The sequence below is a fragment of the Schistosoma haematobium genome, chromosome 2 (genome assembly GCF_000699445.3).
Source record: "Schistosoma haematobium chromosome 2, whole genome shotgun sequence".
Classification (NCBI taxonomy): Eukaryota; Metazoa; Platyhelminthes; class Trematoda; order Strigeidida; family Schistosomatidae; genus Schistosoma; species Schistosoma haematobium.
Genome location: NC_067197.1, coordinates 43,339,260 through 43,358,199, shown reverse-complemented (window position 1 = coordinate 43,358,199; position 18,940 = coordinate 43,339,260). Strand labels below are relative to the sequence as shown.

The 18,940-nt window shown below is 34.4% G+C and overlaps 1 protein-coding gene across 1 annotated transcript in view; it reads left to right on the top strand.

The window, feature by feature from the left end:
- PAK3_2 (Serine/threonine-protein kinase PAK 3) overlaps nucleotides 1–18,940 on the top strand; it is an 84,560-nt gene that overhangs the window by 35,863 nt on the left and 29,757 nt on the right. Inside the window, exon 8 of the mRNA XM_051215289.1 lies at nucleotides 14,246–14,979. Coding sequence (XP_051068494.1) covers nucleotides 14,246–14,979 — 734 coding nt within the window. The remainder of the gene's footprint in view (nucleotides 1–14,245; nucleotides 14,980–18,940) is intronic.

Sequence of the window (18,940 nt, the reverse complement as noted above, 5' to 3'; positions counted from 1 at the left end):
GGTTCGAATCTTGCAAGGCGGGATCGTGGATGTACACTGTTGAGTAGTCCCATACTAGGATGAAACGGTCATCCAGTACTTTTAGGTTTTCCATAGTTTTCTAGCTTGAATCGACTCATGAATTCAATGATTAAATTACTAAAATATCCACACACACACACACACACACTCTCTGATAATAACATTATTGATCAATGTAATGTTTTAATGGTTCAATGTGGATTTAAATCAATTAGTCCCTTTGATAAATTTTAATAGTGCAATGAAAAGACTATGGTTATCAGAACTATATGATGATGATATATTAGTGCAATACATTTAGAACAATCTGATCACATATATACTTGTTAAATGTGTGTGTGTGTGTGTGGTCACATATACATAGGGAGAAGTAATCGTGATCTCAAAATTAGGGTGTGTGAATATGTAACAAAATGGTTGTAGAAACGAATAGAATCGAATGACCCAATAAAAGTAGAGGATAAATATTTATCATCCTCTTTTGCCAGACACATAATTGAATTAGGTCATAAAATTGATCTTAACTCGGCTTTTGTGGTGTTATACGAAAGTGTAAAAGAGCGTATATTAAGGTTTATTGTAGCCTTAGTCATACGAAAATTCAAACACCATTTTATGTATACGAAACCAGTTAGTTCTCACCTTAAACCTACCCTGGTAATATTAGCTTATTATCCAGAAGTGATGGGGTTTCAAATTGTTTTCGCATTATCAGTATGGGGCTGTGTAGATTTTTGAGTTTATGATTGAGATTATGAATCGATTGATGTTAGACCACCGTTGGAAACCTGAAAGCACTGGATGGCCGTTTCGTCCTATTGTGAGGCTCCTCAGCAGTGCGCATTCTTCGTAAACTAAGTTGATGAGTTAAATCGGCTAAGTGATGGGTAAAGGTAATTACAGTGATTTTATCTTGAGGAATTTAAACAGTTCCTACTGTTGTTACAAATGATTTCATTTGATTGTATTTATTTATGACAATTAAAAGATGATGAGCTTCTAACAGGTTTGAATAACTTTTGTTCTTAAATAATGATAACACTATCTACCAATAGACTACATCTTATGATGTTACTTCGCTGAATTAGACTGTCATATTGAAGAATCTAGGAGTGATCCTGTGGGAAAGGTAGTTCGAAGTCTTGGTATAATGATGATTACTTATGGTAAATACAATGTATTTTACTAGTTACCATTTAAGTTTTTAATTCAATAGAGTTGACTGTTTCAGCTTATGGTAAAGAATTGATTCAGTAGTCCAAATGCTTCCACGCTACAAGACTCAAATATCTTATTTTGGTTTGCTTACAGTGTAGAATCATCAATATGTATTTCTAAATGTGTTTGGTCAGTTGATTTTTGAATACTTCTCCAACTGATGTTAATCACTGTTGAAAATAGATCAATCTAAGTCGATTACAACTAAATATTAGAGAGATATGACATTTTTTAGTAGTCAGTGATTAATCACTTGTCAATATCTTAATTCTTATATATTAAATTATGTAACTGGATGACATAGGTTCAGTTCATATAGTTAGCACTAGTTCCCTCAAGATTACAGGTACGGCTTGTTGATGATTGTCAACTAGCACAAAACGTGGTTTCCTGCTCGATTGTTTCCAGTCATGTAATATAAAAATTTCATTTGGATCAATAAAATTATTATGTTAATAATAATAAGTTTCTATCGATTCAAATCTCGATAGTCGGTCATCCTAGCTCAGTTGATATAATTTTATGTTCTTCTTCATGTTCTATGTCGATTCACATAAAAAAGACAACAGATCGTTGTTTAATTAACGGTCATCTCTTGAATGCTACTATTATTTGTTTATTTATCCCTCCATTCCTTTACTAATATGATGTTTAGTTAATGTATACTTTAGTGTAAATACAAATTTGTCTAGAGGTTAAGCGTTCACACGCGAGTTTGATAGGTCCTGTGTTCGAATCTCGCGAGGCAAGATCGTGGATGCGCACTTCTAAGGACATTAGGACGAAACGGCCTTACAGTGCTTCCCGAGTTTTCCATGGTAATCTAGCTTCAATTGATTCATAATCTCAACTGTTGAAATTTACAAATTTGTTTGTTTGTTCTGTGTGTTTTCTTTCTGGCTTGTATATATCCGTGTACGTGTGTATCTCAAAGCCTTTTATCCACCTAACCATCCACTATATTCATATTTATTGAATGAATTAATTGGTAAATTTGACAATCGAATATAAATTAGAAAAAAAACGGTTCATATAAATTAGCTTTATGAAAAGTCGGTACATGTGTACATAGCCTTCATGCTTTCATGTACCATTATCATCAACATCATCAATATTTTAAGCATTTAAACATGGTTCTTTCTTATTGTCGGTAGGGTTTTTTTTATATCATAGTTACTTATACATTTTATGTAAAGTTTTCATGGAAATAAACAGAAAACACTAATTCAAGCATAGATTAAACAACAATCCATGAATTATACTCTTCCACATAGTTAACAATCAGTAGTATCTCAGTGTTTGAATTGTGTATTATGAGTATGACACCTTGCTAATAGTAATAGTTAATTGATTATTATCATCTTCAAAGTTAATGGAGACATGCTAAAATTCAATACACCTTCACTTTATATGACTAGAATTCAATAACCATATTATTATCTTAATCATTTCGCCTCTATTGTACTGTTATTTTATAGTATGATAACATTATATTCTGCTTCGGTTTGGGCACCAGGGCAATATCCCAACCCTTACACAAATCGAATGATTTATGTGTCGCATATTTATTTGGTGCCTCTTTGTACCAATAAATGATAACATGAATCAATACATACATGTACCAAGTCCTATGTTGCTTATATAACGGATTAGAGTTCTGAGAAAATATTATTCAATGGGAAGATACAAGCCAAATAATACCAAGTGAATTTAAATTCACCCCATCGCACAAGCAAGTGGCTATCAGGACTTAGTAGCTAAGTGGATGACGCGATGGCGTTTGAAGCGAATGGTACTGGGTTCGAGTCCCAGAGTGAACATCAACTCTAAGATGCAGGTACATCCAACTGACGAGTCTCAAGTAGGACGAAACGCGTGTTGTCCTGGATTCCACTGCTAGTCACTATCCATCATTGCTTACAAAAAACAAATTCTTTGTTTAAAGAGGAAGAATGTATTTGTAAAATCTTAGCAAATGAATTTGAAGTAAATCCCACGTTTCGCCTGGCAATCTGGTCCAAGTTTTTTCGAGGAAATTTTTTGTTTGTTGTTATTTTTACATTTACAAATCATCTGTCTTCTTTTTGATGATAATCTTATATTTCAATTGTTAATTGATTATTCTGTCATTAGCATTTTCTTCATAAGTTAATCATTTATTATCAGAGAGCGGTTTTGTGAATATGATAGTAATTTTAATAGTTGAGATCATGAATCAATTGAAGCTAGGCCACCATGGAAAACCTGGAAGCACTAGACAGCTGTTTCGTCCTAGTATGGGACTCCGCAGTAATGCACATCTGTTGTGAGATAATAGCTCACTAATGACAATGGTGGACGGTGGTGCAACTTCGTGGATGGGTTGAAGTTAGTCATTAACACCGTTGGATGCCGGCTCAGTGGTCTAGAGGTTAAGCGCTCGAACGCGAGACTGATAGGTCCTGGATTCGAATCTCGCGAGGCGGGATCGTGGATGCGACGAAACGGCCATCCTATGCTTCTAGGTTTTTCATGGTGGTCTAGCTTCAATTGACTTATGAATATTCAACTACTGAATTAGTATTTTATTTCCTAAATCTTCATGTCCTGTCGTTACGTAAGTATTATTAATTCATTTTTAAAACAATCTTTTTTAACTCTTTTGATACTTGGAGAAGACTCTAGAATCTTCTATCTACCCTTGTTATTTGAAATATTATCTCCATCCTGTTTAATCGCGTTCTGATTTGGGGACTTGTCGAGTCAATTGGTGTCCCATAATACTAAGCAATAGGAATAGTAACAAGAGAGAATTATAACAGTTTTACTGTCACAGCTCGATTATAGAAATTATTTGACATTTATTATTTTTCTGAAATAAATCAGCAGTTACTACTTTGAGTGATACTACTAATATTAGTAGTTTAGAAAATGTTGTAACATATGGTAAAGTATATAACAGTTTAAGTTTTATGATGAGACTATAATTTATGGACGACCTTTGAGCGACGCTAGACTGCCCTTGAGAGTGTCCATCTAATAACTAGGACCAGATGAAGGTTATTAACCTGTGTGAGGAATAAGACTTATGATTTACAGTTGATTGTTAAGTTTTGGGATTAGATTTAGAGTTTTCATCACGAACTGATATCAGCTATAGTGCCAAAACTCTATTTTTCCAAATAGATGAATGAATTTCGCGCCCAAATCCAAGACCTGTTATCTTATACCTGATTGGTTCGTCCATAAATTATAGCCTCGCCAGTTATATACATTTTTTATTTGTCCATAGAGAATTCCAAATTTCTTCTCTCTCTGTTGATAAGATCATACTTCATTTTTTCTATTTTTTTAAAAAAATTATTTGTGTTGAATACGTTCGGGAATATTAAGGTCATGGAGAAGTGATACCTAATTAACACTGTTGCTACTATGATAAGGGGAGATTTACAGGTTTGGTAAATTGTTTAGATAGGTGCTTTGTTCCCACGGAAAGATTATTTATTTACAAACCTTTCATTGTTATTCTACAACTTATTTTCACCTTCTAATTTCTGTAAAAGTACCTTTATTATTCCACAAATATCATATACACTCGTTCTGATGAACTTGTTTTTGATTGGTTGTCTTCATTTGTGCTCCCATTTCTGTCTTATTCTATTGACTGATGACCATGTTATTGAATAGTTCTTATAGTAAACTATTGTCAACCGTAAGAGCACTGGAATACAAGCACCGTTAAACGTTTGTTTCTCTTTGATTTCAAATTTTCGGTAGTGCGATTACATGACTCAATATGGTATCTGTCATGTAGAAATATCAAGATTCTTTATTTATTTACTCAAACACATAAATATTGGTACAAAGGGGCACGAAAAACATATGCGCTTCACAAGTCACTTGATTTTTGTGTAGGCTGTGATATTGCCTGGGTGCCCAGACAGAAGCAGGTGGTTTTCTTTTGGAGACACACCTGGAGACTTCGACCCAAAGGTTTGATCCACAAAGCAGTGGAACAGCGTCAGGAGATACAGTCCCATGGTAGACGGTGACTGTACAATTGGTTTATACGCCATGTGTTCCCTTGGGATCATGGAGCCTAGTGCACCTTTGGTTTGGAATCAGTTTTCCAAATCCCCTATGTGGGTCCTCCATATCCACCAATCCGGTTCAATCGCCGAATATTTGCTTTTCGTCATCCCAGTTTCGTAAACAACAGTAATGTTGTGAGAAGGCAGTTAGTAGGACTTCTCGGACAATGGCTGTATGCACATCGCCATGTGAAAGCATTTGTAGATGGAAAATGTACTCTCCCTACCCTCGACCCTACCAGGGCCGTTAATATGTTGTTGATGTGATAAAAAATTCTTGTGAATCATGATGACTGATTTCAATACTTATGTAAATTGTAAACGAAAGGAAAGGGATTTAATCTGTTCAAATATTCATTTGTACTTAACAGTTAAGTTAATAATAGACAAACTCGAAAATTTATCAATTTACATTAATTATATCATAGATAGCTTATGTAACCGAATGTGATTATTACATGAAAAATTACACATCTCTTAACAATCCATCTTATTTTACCATATGTCTTATTAAAGCTGGAAAAAATATGTTTATTAAATATAGAGATATATATGTACCCATATCATTCCATGTTGGTAACGATATAGTGTCCAAAAACTAGAATAACTCATGTGGGTTTGATATAATACTAGACATTATAAAGATTTGATGAATTATTCTATTTTTGATACTTAAGATTAGATTTTGATCAATTTTGATTTACATAGACCTGATTCTGTTTAAACTGATTTAATAAAATGATTTTCTTACAAGTCATATAGAATATCTCAATAGTTGAGATTATGGGTCAATTGAAGTTAGACCACCATGGAAAATCTGGAAGCATAAGACGGCCGTTTCGTCTTATTGTGGGACTCCTCAGTGGCAGTGTGCATCCACGATCCCGCCTCGCGGGATTCGAACCCTAGGACCTGTCAGACACGCGCAAACACTTAACTACTATACCACTGAGATGGCCTTCATCCAACGGTGTTAATGTCTAATTTCAAGTAATCCACGAAATCGAGGGACATATCCACCATTGTCATCAGTGAGATACTATCTCACAACAAACCCGGTTGAACTCCACTGGTCACTGCTTCTCACTAGAACTCCAGGATATATCTCTTGAAGCCAGTCACTAGTGAGCATATGTTGATTCATATCAGAAGGGGTTTTATGGAGATTGTAGTGATCTCAATAGTTGAGATCATGAGTCAATTGAAGCTAGACCACCATGAAAAACCTGGAAGAAATAGATGATGAATTGTGACAAACATATTGATGTTTAAAATTATATGTACTAGGTTTGAGTTCTGACTTAAACGTAAGCTTAAGTGAAGGTACATCCAGCTGGTGATGAGTAACAAAAAAGGACGAAACACAATTTAGATTCCACTATTAGCCATAATCTATCTATCCTATAGAACAAAAATATTTCTTCAATTATACATCTTTCATGCCAATGATCATACAGCTTTACATACAATATTATGTAAATTCTACAGATTACTTATTAACCTCCAATAACTTAATTATTACCTTTGTTTAACCATCATGTATCTCGAATTGCTATACGTGCTCTATTAGAAATAGAGTTAAAAAGGGTTTTGAGATTACGTGATAGGTCAAATAAGTTATTTTTACCCAGGAATGATATAGCTTTCTGTTGGAATAAGTTAGGTGAAACGTAGAACGTAACACATAGGTACATCGATTCAAGTTAACCTACTTACATTTGTACAGTGAAATAAAATTCTTTCAGGATTAATCCCAAAGTAATCAGTAGTTTACCCTCTCCTAATGCTCTCACATGGCCACGTGTATACAACCACTGCCACACAAGCCCTACTCACTGCCTTCTCATGGCATTACTGTTGTTCACGAAATTGAGAGGACGAAAATCGAATGTCCGTCGCTTTAACTGGATTGATAGACAAGGAGAGTTGAAAAACCCTGATTCCAAACTAATGGTGCATATAGGCTGGCTCCAGTATCCTGAGGGGACAAATGGCATATAAACCAATCGTTGGTCACCATCTACCATGTGACTGTATCTCCCTACATTGCTCCACTGCCTTGTAGATCAGACCTTTAGGTTAAAGTCTCCAGGTATGTCTCCCTCAGAAAATCATCTGCTTCTGTCTGGGCACCCGATCGGTATCCCAGCCCTCACACAAATTGAATAATTTGTGTGGCGTATATGTATTTGGTGCCTCTTTTTAACAATGTTTATGTATTTAAATAAATAAATACTTGCATTCTAGAGTTGATGTTCAATCCGGGAAGTGAACCCAATACCGTTCGCTTCAAACGCCATCACGTTATCCACTTAGCTACTGAGTCCTGATAGCCACTAACTTGTCCGATGGGGTAAAGTTTTAATTCATTTTTGTATTGTTTGTTTGAATCTTCCCATTGATGTCTAAGAGAGAGACTGTTCAACTACACTCCTAACGTTCAATAAGACGATTCAAATAAACAATACGATAATGGAATAAACTTATCTTTATGATAATCATTGACAACATTGTCCTATACATCATTGATTCTATTAATCATGATTATAATTCCAGCTTATATAATTTCTGGTATAGGGTTTGTGGAGATTATTAAGTTTTTGATTGAGATCATGAACCGATTCATGTTAGACCACCGTTGGAAACCTGGAAGCACTGACCAATGGAGCTAATCTGTGTCGGGTAGAGACAGGTATCTACCTCAGTACAATGAAAGATAGTCGCACAATTTCGTGGATTGGTTGATGTTAGACACTATCACCATTGGATGCCGGCTCAATGGTCCAGTAGGTTAAGTGTTCGCGCGCGAGACTGAAGGCACTGGATTCGAATCCCGCGAGCAGGATCGTGAATGCGCACTGCTGAGAAGTCCCACGGTGGGGCAAAACGGCCATCCAGTGCTTCCGTGATCTCAATCCAAAACTTGATTTCTTTTACATTATTTCCTTATCACTTTGTTCACTTCTTCTTGATTAATTAAATTATATACTTGTAAAATAATAATGATATCTTACACCTTGTCTGTTAATGATTTTCTTTCCATGTTATGTCTTTTCAGTATTCAATTGACATTATCTCTCTTTTCCTTATCAAGTTTTGTTTGTATATTTAACCAGTTAAGCATTTAGTTCATCTATATACATTCATTATCTCTAAAATATTTTGGGAGAATGCACTTTCCCTCTCTCTCTCACACACTTTTTCTGTATATAGTTTCTTTTATTTACATCGAAACAAGATTATTTAACTGTACTGACGATGAAAAAAGAAAAAAAAACCCAGAGAGAGCGATCAATACAACTAGTTTATATTACAATAATTTATTTATTGATATTACTCCCCATTATTTTTTCCACTAGAAAATATACATGTGCACTTTTCTACTTTAAATAGGTTTTCCCTCTGTATATCCCATTAGTGTTGGTAGGGATGTCTTGTGTGTGTGTGTATATATGTGTGCACGCGCCCTTCATTTCCATATACTCCGATTGCTATTTTCTTCAGTACATTCCCAACACATCTCTGTTCATATCAGAAAGAGGTTTTTGTGGATATTATAGTAATTTCAATAGTTGAGATCATGAGTCAATTGAAACTAGACCACCAACATGGAAAACTTGAAATCAATGGACGGTTGTTTCATCCTATTGTGGAACTTCAGTGCTTCCAGGTTTTTAATGATGGTCTGGCTTGAATTGTGTCATGATCTCTATTTGTTTGTTATATCCCAATTTTATGTACATTTTAATGTAGCTAACACAACAGAATTGTTCCATTTTTTACATTCTTGTTGTACAAACAAATATAGTGTTTATGGAATCTAGTAACTTTTCTATGATAAGTTTATTTCATTTTAATATGTTTATCGTTGCACAGATAATTGAACTCCATACAACATTCAAAACAGAGTTGTTTTCATTAGTTGCTTAGTTAAACTTATCATGAAATTATATAGTAAATAATACCTTCTTCTAAACAGTATTGAAACAATATTAAACTAAATTGTTATTGGTTAGAATACTGTTGATAATCACATAACATTAAAATGAATGTTGTTGACATAATAAAACTGAATTGTGCTTAGTAGTGAACTCCAGAACATATCGTTTCTTCCTAGATATGTTTATCAAATCTCAATGTTGTTATACACATAGAGTTCAAATTCACCGTTTATCACTACTGCCTGTCCCAAGCCCGGATAAAAGAGGAGGGTTGGGCATGGGGTTAGCGACCCCATTTTGTAGAAAAGTAACTCGCTAAAAAAATTACGCCAACCAGTGAACTCCAGAACATATCGTTTCTTCCTATTTTGGACTTAATAGCTAGATATGTTTATCAAATCTCAATGTTGTTATACACATAGAGTTCAAACTCACCATTTATCACTACGATATATATGAAATTCTATATTTTTCTATAAAACTAATGTGAAATAATGAAGAGGTTGCTATATAAATAAGTTTGCTATGCATTGTATCTTCATTTATATTTATGATAATGAACCAATTATAATGATGCCTTCATTCTTTTAATCTTGGATAAAGTTTACATATTCATTTTGTTTATTCGTTCTTCTTGTTGATTTGAAAATGTATTCTTAATTTTTCTAGGCATATAATGTACTTATATGTGTATTTGTTTACGTTTATGTGATGTGCATCATCAAACTATTCTATCTGTTTATTAAAACTTGATGAAAATACTGTAAAAAGAGTTTATTTCATTCCTGGTAACAGTTATAATCAATATTGATACCTGGCAAAAATGTGTATTATGCCAAGTTACCATATCATTTTAGTACGATAAAATAGAATCAGCAAGATGTCTAGCTTGGTAAATCAGTTGGTGAGGTTGTGAATCTTCATCGACTGAGATGGTTGGGCCACGTGTTACGTATGCCTGAACACCGATTACCACGATGTGCAACGCTAACCGGTATTGCAGATGGTTGGAAGAAAGTTAGGGGTGGCCAAACCAAAATGTGGCACCAATGCTTGAAGTCACTAACTTCTAGTCTGAGCCATGTCGGTAGATGCAGACTACTTGGTTGGGGTCCACGTGACTATCGTAACGAATGGTTGGAGACTGTGTGTGACATGGTTCAGAATCGATCACAATGGCGCCGGTGTATACACTCTCTGTCTTCCCTTAAACTAAAAGATTAAAATCGCTTCATATCTTTCTTGCTACGAACTAATTCTTTCTTCCTGTACTATAACCTTATATGCAATCTTTCTTTCATATATTACCACCATTGAATTAACTACTTTTATGAATCCGGTGTTCATATTGTTGTGTTAATGAGGTATGGCAACTTGGACCGATGTATATATGTGCCTGATCCTACGTTGTAGCTGACTGGGAGGTTGAAATAATCGTGGTAAACATGATAGTGAGAACAACTGAAGACTGAGATTATGATTCGATATATATATATATATATATATATATGAGGATTACTGGAATGAATCTGTATTGCTGTGACTAATTCTGACCTGTGTTATCAAACTTCTCCAACTATTGATCGTCGTTATGTTTCAGACCCCCAACCTTGTAGTCTCAACCTATCAGCATGATTCAGACCAATAGACAGTGATTTCTTGGACTGATGCTACGTTTCCGTTTGTTTAATCCTAACTTTCTTTTAGTTTACCCCTACTCATCAAGCATCAGGGGATTTCTTTTCAATCTATGTCCTGTTATCGCTATACTTTCTCATCTTCATTTTATACTACTTATTCATGTTGGTTTCGATTACATCTGTGTAAGAAATAACACGTTTATTCATAGATGAATGCGTCATAAATTTTTTTATTAATATTCGCTTGATATTGTTTTGCTTGAATTTTCCCATTGATGTTTATAACTGCAATTGATCAATCTCTTATTAGTATATGTGCATACTCTGTGTATTGCATCGATATTGCCTTAATTCATAAACATTATAAGCAAAGATCACCCCATTGCGTAAGCAAGTGGCTATCAGGACTCAGTAGCTAAATGGATAAGGAAATGACGTGTGGTGCGAACGGTTTGGAGTCCCATAGTGAACATCAACTCTAGGATGCAGGTACATCCAGCTGATGAGTCCCAAATAGGAAGAAACTCGCGTCTTAGATTCAACTGCTAGCCACTATCCATCTTTGCTTATTACTAATATGATTAATTTATTTAAATTATGTGTGTATCATTCATTTTCCGTTGAAATACACTTCAGCAGATTCAATTTCACAGATGTATATTATTAATATGTGAAGAAGGAAAATTGAAATTGTATGTTTTCATGTTGTTTAAGTTGGATATTATTAATTAGATTGACGTATTTATTTATATGGTTATTTAACATTATTCATAAGAAAATATCTGTTGCCGACCGCCACCACCACCACCACCACCACCACCCTGTCTCCCACATCAACAACAAAAACATACATTAAGCTATAACTAAATTACTTATATCCGATGATGGCAATAATTATTAGCTGGATAGATGTAGATAGAATTAGAAAGTAAAAAAAATTTCACTGAGATTATCAAATAACCAACCCCCCCCCACCGATACATAGCACCGTTCTATAGTCAATACTAAGTTTTGTTTGGAAAGAACTTTGTTTTATTTTTAAAGTTTTATTAGTTCATATGTGTTTTGTATCTATCCATTTCTCTTATGTGTGTACCGTTAAATCTCCCCCACCCCTAATTTTTTTTAAAAAAAAATGTGATTCCATTTATATTTGCTTGTAGGCTATTTATTTATAGATTGAAATTATACAATGTATAATATGGATAATTTTGTTACAAACCTATACCAAGTTAGCTATGTCAATAAGGAAAGAGAGAGAGAGGGAGAGGGGGGATAAGATGATCAGTCGTAAAAGTAGCAATAATAACGATATGTCGTCGCACTTAGGAGAAATGAAATACACATCTTTACTTCCCTTTTTTTTCTGTTGTCCTGTTTGTCTACCACCAGTGTAATATGCGTGTTCTGTTTAACTCTTTTTTCTTAAAAAAACACATGGTGTTTACACTAGTGATAATAGTACTATTAGTAGTATGATATGAAGTAAGATGTTCAGTATTTTTATATTTTTTTTGAACAAATAAATATTTGTGCAAAAGAGTACCGAATAAATATGCGCCATATAAATAATTCAATTTGTGTAAGGGCTAGGATACTGATCGGGTGCCCAAACTGAAGCAAGTGATTTTCTTGGGAAGACACACTCGAAGCTTTCGGCCTACAGGTCTAATCCACAAGGTAGTGGAGCAACGTAAGGAGATGCAGTCACATGGTAGTCGGTGACTAACAATAGGTTCATACGCCATTTGTTCTTTCAGGATACTGGAGCCAGCCCATGTGCATAATTGGTTTGGAATGAGGGTTTTCCAACCCAACTAGGTGGATCTTCCATATCCAACAACCCGGTTAAAGCGCCGGACATTCTCTTTTCGTCCTTTGAATTTCATAGCCAACAGTAATACGGCGAGGAGGCAATGAGTAGATAATATGTCTTGTCGATTGAACGCTACTTGTTATATCTGGTCGTCAACGATTGTTGTGTTGGAAATGCTTATCATTTATACTCGAAACAAGGGACTTCCTCAATTCCCACGACGCGAAATTAAGAACACAAAGACTGGTAAAAATAAAGATTTATTAACCCCTAATTAGGATGGAATCATATATATAGAAAATACTCACAGTTATAACAAATCATATGCTGAGTATAGTTCATAGTCAATGGAATACAAGAATATCGTATGTTATACATAATTAAATGTCACTCTGGGAAACAGAAACAAATACTATACTGAATAATTTTCACATTGAATTAGAAAACAGAAGTAATGTTGAACAAAACTCATAATGAGTAAATCAATCGAACTCGGACTTTTCTTCCCATCATTTCAATAAGACTTCCCTTGTAGTGGCTGTATACGCGTGGCCATGTGTGAGAGGATTTTGAGAGGGAGAGTTAACTCTTCTCACTCTCGATCGTACCAGAGCATTTGGGGAAATGATATTTAGTTGCTGAGTTATTGTAATCGAAAGGTTTAGATTTTTCAATTACAACCGATTTACGTGTTTTTGAATCATTAGCAACGAGAACTGATCCATTTCCAATTCATTCGATTGTACAAAACACAACTTCTGTTAAGAAATAGTGAGCTTATATATACATATAATTCACTGTAATCATTATCTACCAGTTTCATACAATTTTAGTGGATGTTTTTATTCATAATCACAATACGTGTATTGCGCTAGTGTTATGAGTTCTTCATGAAAATTACTTTTAGGTTATGTAATAGGCAGCAACATTTCGGAAGACTCTTCCGATCTCCCACATTTATGAGTATTCCATGTACCTAAACAAACTATTGCTCTGGTTGCCAGAAGGAGCATCAGCCTCGTGGCTTCCAAAAGAACTCGGCTTTCACCATGAGGCGTCATAACTCTTCTAAACGAAGACCTTCTAACTCCCAGGACAGATTAGATGGTGGTTGGAAGTAGTCGACAGGAAACCCTGGACCCGGGTTTCGTGCTACTTGACATTCGTCAGCAAGGTGTACCTGTAATCTTGAGGGAACTGGTGCTCCCTGGCGGATTCGATCCCGTGTCACCCAGCTTCACAGTCAGAGACGTTACCACTGAGCTATCCGGGCCGCGACAGAGTTTAAATGGTTCGAATAATTTTTTTCTGGTTAGTGCTTTTTTAGCGAGTTAGTTTTCTACGGGAAAGGGTCTCTAACCCCATACCCAACCCTCCTCCTTTATCCGGGTTTGGGAACTGTCACTAGTCCCAAAGGGGCTCCAGGCGGAGTTGATTATGCAATAACTCTTATGTAATATCTACTACTATTCATTATCATGTAAATATAATTTAATGATATCATTCTCCTATTATTTCTACTACTATTTATTGTTTTAGTACACTCAACCAGTTGGTGGAGATATCAATTCAGCCATTCAACCCATCAATTATAACGATGATTCATCTATAAGTATCAATTCAACATCAGTACAGCTTCCAAATGTTTATTTACAATCAACTAATCCTACTATTTTATCAATGAAAAAATCTAATTCTTATGAATTCGATGATGAATCTACAACAATGTTATTAACTAATAATAATACACCTACTATCCCTACTATTGTAGATGTTCATATTGATAAAAGTGTAAATGATCATAATAAAATGACTAATTCTATTTGTACAACCATTACCTCTTCTACGAATACTGATATTAATAATATTCGATCAACAATCAATCAAACAAATACATCAATATCCATGACAACATCAACAACAACAACAACAATGCCCATGACTAATATCACCTCTATACATAATCATTCTCTTACTTGTAGTCAACATAATTTTCATAATACTATTAATACTTCAACTACAACATGTACAGTTAAATCAATAAATCATCAACAAATCTCATCAAATACTATGATTACTAACCCTATTGATAATAATACTAATCATAGTAACCATGATAATAACCATACAACTAGTACATTAGAACGTAATAATTTAAATAAAAAATGTAAATCTAAAATGACTGATGAAATGATACAAGAAAAACTTCGAATGATTGTTAGTATTGGTGATCCAAATAGAAAATATCAAAGATTAGAAAAAATTGGTCAAGGGTAAGTTGATACTTTCTTACATTTATTATTTATTTCAACATATAAATATTGGTACAAGAGCGCACCAAATATATATGCGCCACACCATATTTGTGTGTGTGTGTGTGTGGGCTGTGATACTGCCCGGGTGCCCAAACTGAAGCAGGTAATTTTCTTAGGTGGCCACTCCCCGAGTCTTTGACTTAAAGGTCTAACCCACAAGGCAGTAGAACATCGTGAGGAGATGCATTCCCGTGTTAGCCGGTGACCAACGATTGGTTCATACGCCATTCGTTCACCCAGGATACTGGAGCCCATGTGCACCATTGGTTTGAGATCCAGTTAAAGCGCCGGACATTCAATTTTCGTCCTCTCATTTTCGTAAACAACACCCCCTCCACTTCCTTACATATGATAATATTATATATATATATATATATATATATAATCTGTATTTATGCATCTGAATTATATGTATGTATAATCGATCGGTAGTGGTATTCTTGTTTCAAATGTAAGCGATGCAAATTTTGTTGGGCAATGTATTTGTTCACCCCAGAAACTCCATTCACATCACCACCCCACCCAAAAAAACTGGTTTTAGTAGTTATCATTTCGAATTTTTAAACAAAATATTTATTGTTCAGTTACTCTCGATAAATCTATGTTATGGAATGCGAGATGTACGATGATAACTTCAACGACAGCTGCAATACTATATACATCAGCTTGACTCTCTTTTAACTCTTAGCTATTGATTAAAGCTAATCTTGTTAAGAAGAAGAAGAAGAAGAAGAAGAAGTATTGAAAGAAACCAGAGAATATTTCTGCTTATTTAAATTAATTCGTGTTGTTTACTTGAATCTTCCCATTGATGTTTAGGACTACAATTGTTCAGTCTCTTATTGCCATATATACATAATGTGTGTATTACCTCTATGTTGCCCTAATTCATAAACATTATAAGCAAAGATAAATAGTGGCTAGTAGTGGAATCCAGGACAAAGCGCGTTTCGTCCTATTTAGGACTCGTCAGTTGAACGTACCTGCGCCTCAGAGTTGGTGTTCACTCTTGGATTCGAACCCAGTACCGTCCGCCTCAAACGCCATTGCGTCACCCACTTAGCTACTGATTCCTGATAGCCAATTATTAGGACGAAACACGTGTCCTGGATTCCACTACTATTACAACTGAAAGTTAATGAATAGAATTCGTAAAAGATTTGTTGAAGTTGGTTGAAACAGAATCACCTTGAATAAAATAAAGTTTGGTTTTCCCCTTCTCATTAATCAGTTAATTCTTATTTGTACCTTAGAAAATAGTATAACTACACAATATTTTCCTCATCTAGTTGAATTCAATACAAATCTCTGTTTTTTCTCTAATATTCTCAATAGCTTAAATCTAGTTCATTTATTTCATCTTAGCGAAATTAATCAAATTTTCTCTAGGTGATAGAGCCATTATTTCGGTCATGTTTCTTTGTTTTCAAAGGTTAAAATTCACTCATTAATTACTTACGCCTGTTACCCCCAATGGAGAATAGGCTGTTGACCTGCATTCTTCAACCCACTCACTCTGTTCTGGGCCTTCGTTTCTAATTCTATCCAATTGTTGTTCATTCTTCTCATGTCTATCTCCGTTTCTCGACGTAATGTGTTCTTTGGTCTTCCTCTTCTCATTTAACCTTGAGGACTCCAAGTGAGGGCTTGCCTTGTGACGCAGTTGAATGCTTTCCACAATGTGTGTCCTGTCCACTTCCACCGCTTCTTCCTGATTTCTTCCTCCGTTGGGATCTGATTTGTTCTCTCCCACAGTAGGTTGTTACTGATAGTGTCTGGCCAATGGATCTGAAGTATTTTGTGTAGACAAATGTTAATAAACACTTGTATCTTCTGGATAATGGCTTTTGTAGTTGTCCAAGTTTCTTCCCTATACAATAGAACTGTTTTGACATTTGTATTGAAAATTCTGACCTTGCCTGGATCCCCCTGGGGCTACTACCTGTCCCAATCCCGGGTAAAGGAGGAGGGTTGGGCATGGGGTGAACGACCTCGTCCCGTACAAAACTAACTCATTAAAGAAATTATCAGTATAGCGGTTGTGGAGGTTATTAAGTTTTGGATTGAGATCATGAACTGATTGATTTCAAACCACCGTTGGAAACCTGAATGTACAATTATCGGTTAAGCTTTTTTTGATGAATTATTATTTTTAACATCGTGTAAGCCCATTCTCTATCAAGATCATCGAAACTTACTGGTTTAGATCATTAACTAAATTTTCATCTCTCAATTCCTTTTAAGTCAACTTTACGTTGTACCAAGTTATCATTAATTATTAAACACTCGACCAAACCATCTAGCTCAGAGAACAAAACTCTACCAAAATCATCTACCTGAGGTATGAATCTTTTCGATTATTTATTAAACATAATTTTGAAAGCTCGCTTAGTGTACTATTATAGCCTCACATCACATTACTTATTACGCCTTCAGTAACCTAACCAAGTGTATGCAATGTTAAGAAGTTTACACCTTCAATCAAAAGGATCATTATTATAATCAAATTAAGTAATTCGGTTATTTAAAATATCTTCATTGAATGATTTAACAACAAATGTAATACGTTAAACCTTTGATAGGTTTAATTTTAAATTAAAAGTACCCACCAATATCTTGACACTGATCACTTTACTCGGTAATCGACAATCTGTAAATATCTCAATCGTACAGAAGATCAGTTCAGACTCCGATAAGCTAATGGTATTGCTAGAAACTATTAACCTGGATGATATAGAGACCGAATGTTTATTGTTTATTTATTTGAACACATAAATATTGGTACAAGGGGGAGGGCACCAAATATATAAATACGCCACACCGAATGAGTTGGGCAGCACAAATTTCTTAACAATTACAAAATATACCATATTGACACAAATGTCAAATCGCATAAAACTTCAGTTCAATGTTTCATACTGATTGCCTAACATCCTGAAAGTGCATTTATATACTATGAATGACGTGTATATAATATTACGTGAATAAAATCAATCTAGAATAGAATAGAACGTGAGAGAAAAATGACCTAATTACTTAGAAACGAATCAATATAAATGAGCAATGACATAATTATAAACTTTACATAATCTAACAATTCAAAGTTAATTGTCATCTAAATGTTTAATCATAATTTGTTACTATGTATGTATGTATGTATATATATATATTGCTTTTTCTTTTTATTATACATAGTACAAGATGATGGTCACGTGTTTAACTTTTACTTTAAAGTACACTTTCCCGTGATCTCTCTTCTTTATCTGTTTTATATACACGCTCCTTTTTGTACACTCTGTATGCTGAATCAAATACCAAGTTTCTATGATAATAATAATATCTTGTATGTGTATGTAGTTACATCATCTTTTGTGTGCGGCTTGCTTTATGAACCCCTTTCATATTATAGTAAATCAGCATGATACAGAAAAATGAAAGAAAAAAAAAACAACTTGTAATACAATTTTATCGATCTAATTAATAGTTGTTAGTAGCTGTTTTAGTGATAATGATTAGTGTGTGTTGGTGTTGGTGAATTAAGCATTGTGATGATATAGTGATCAAATGTTTCATTAATAGTAAGAATTATATATATATATATATATATATATATATATCAATAAATCATTTCTGCTCAATACACACTTGCATATATACTACATAGAGACGCATATATTGAGTAATATGTACGCATTCCTTTTAATACATCATTGTTATTCTCATCATGATGATGATGATTTGTATGAATATGTGGTAAATATGTTGAAAATTTTATGAAATGTTTAGTTTTATGATAATAACAATGAATTAAATTAAATTTTCAATCAGTTATATTTAATCAGTTAGTGATCTTGTTTGCTGTTAGAGGAGGTATGGGGGTGATTTTCACTTCCGAGTTACCCACACTATGGAATGATTG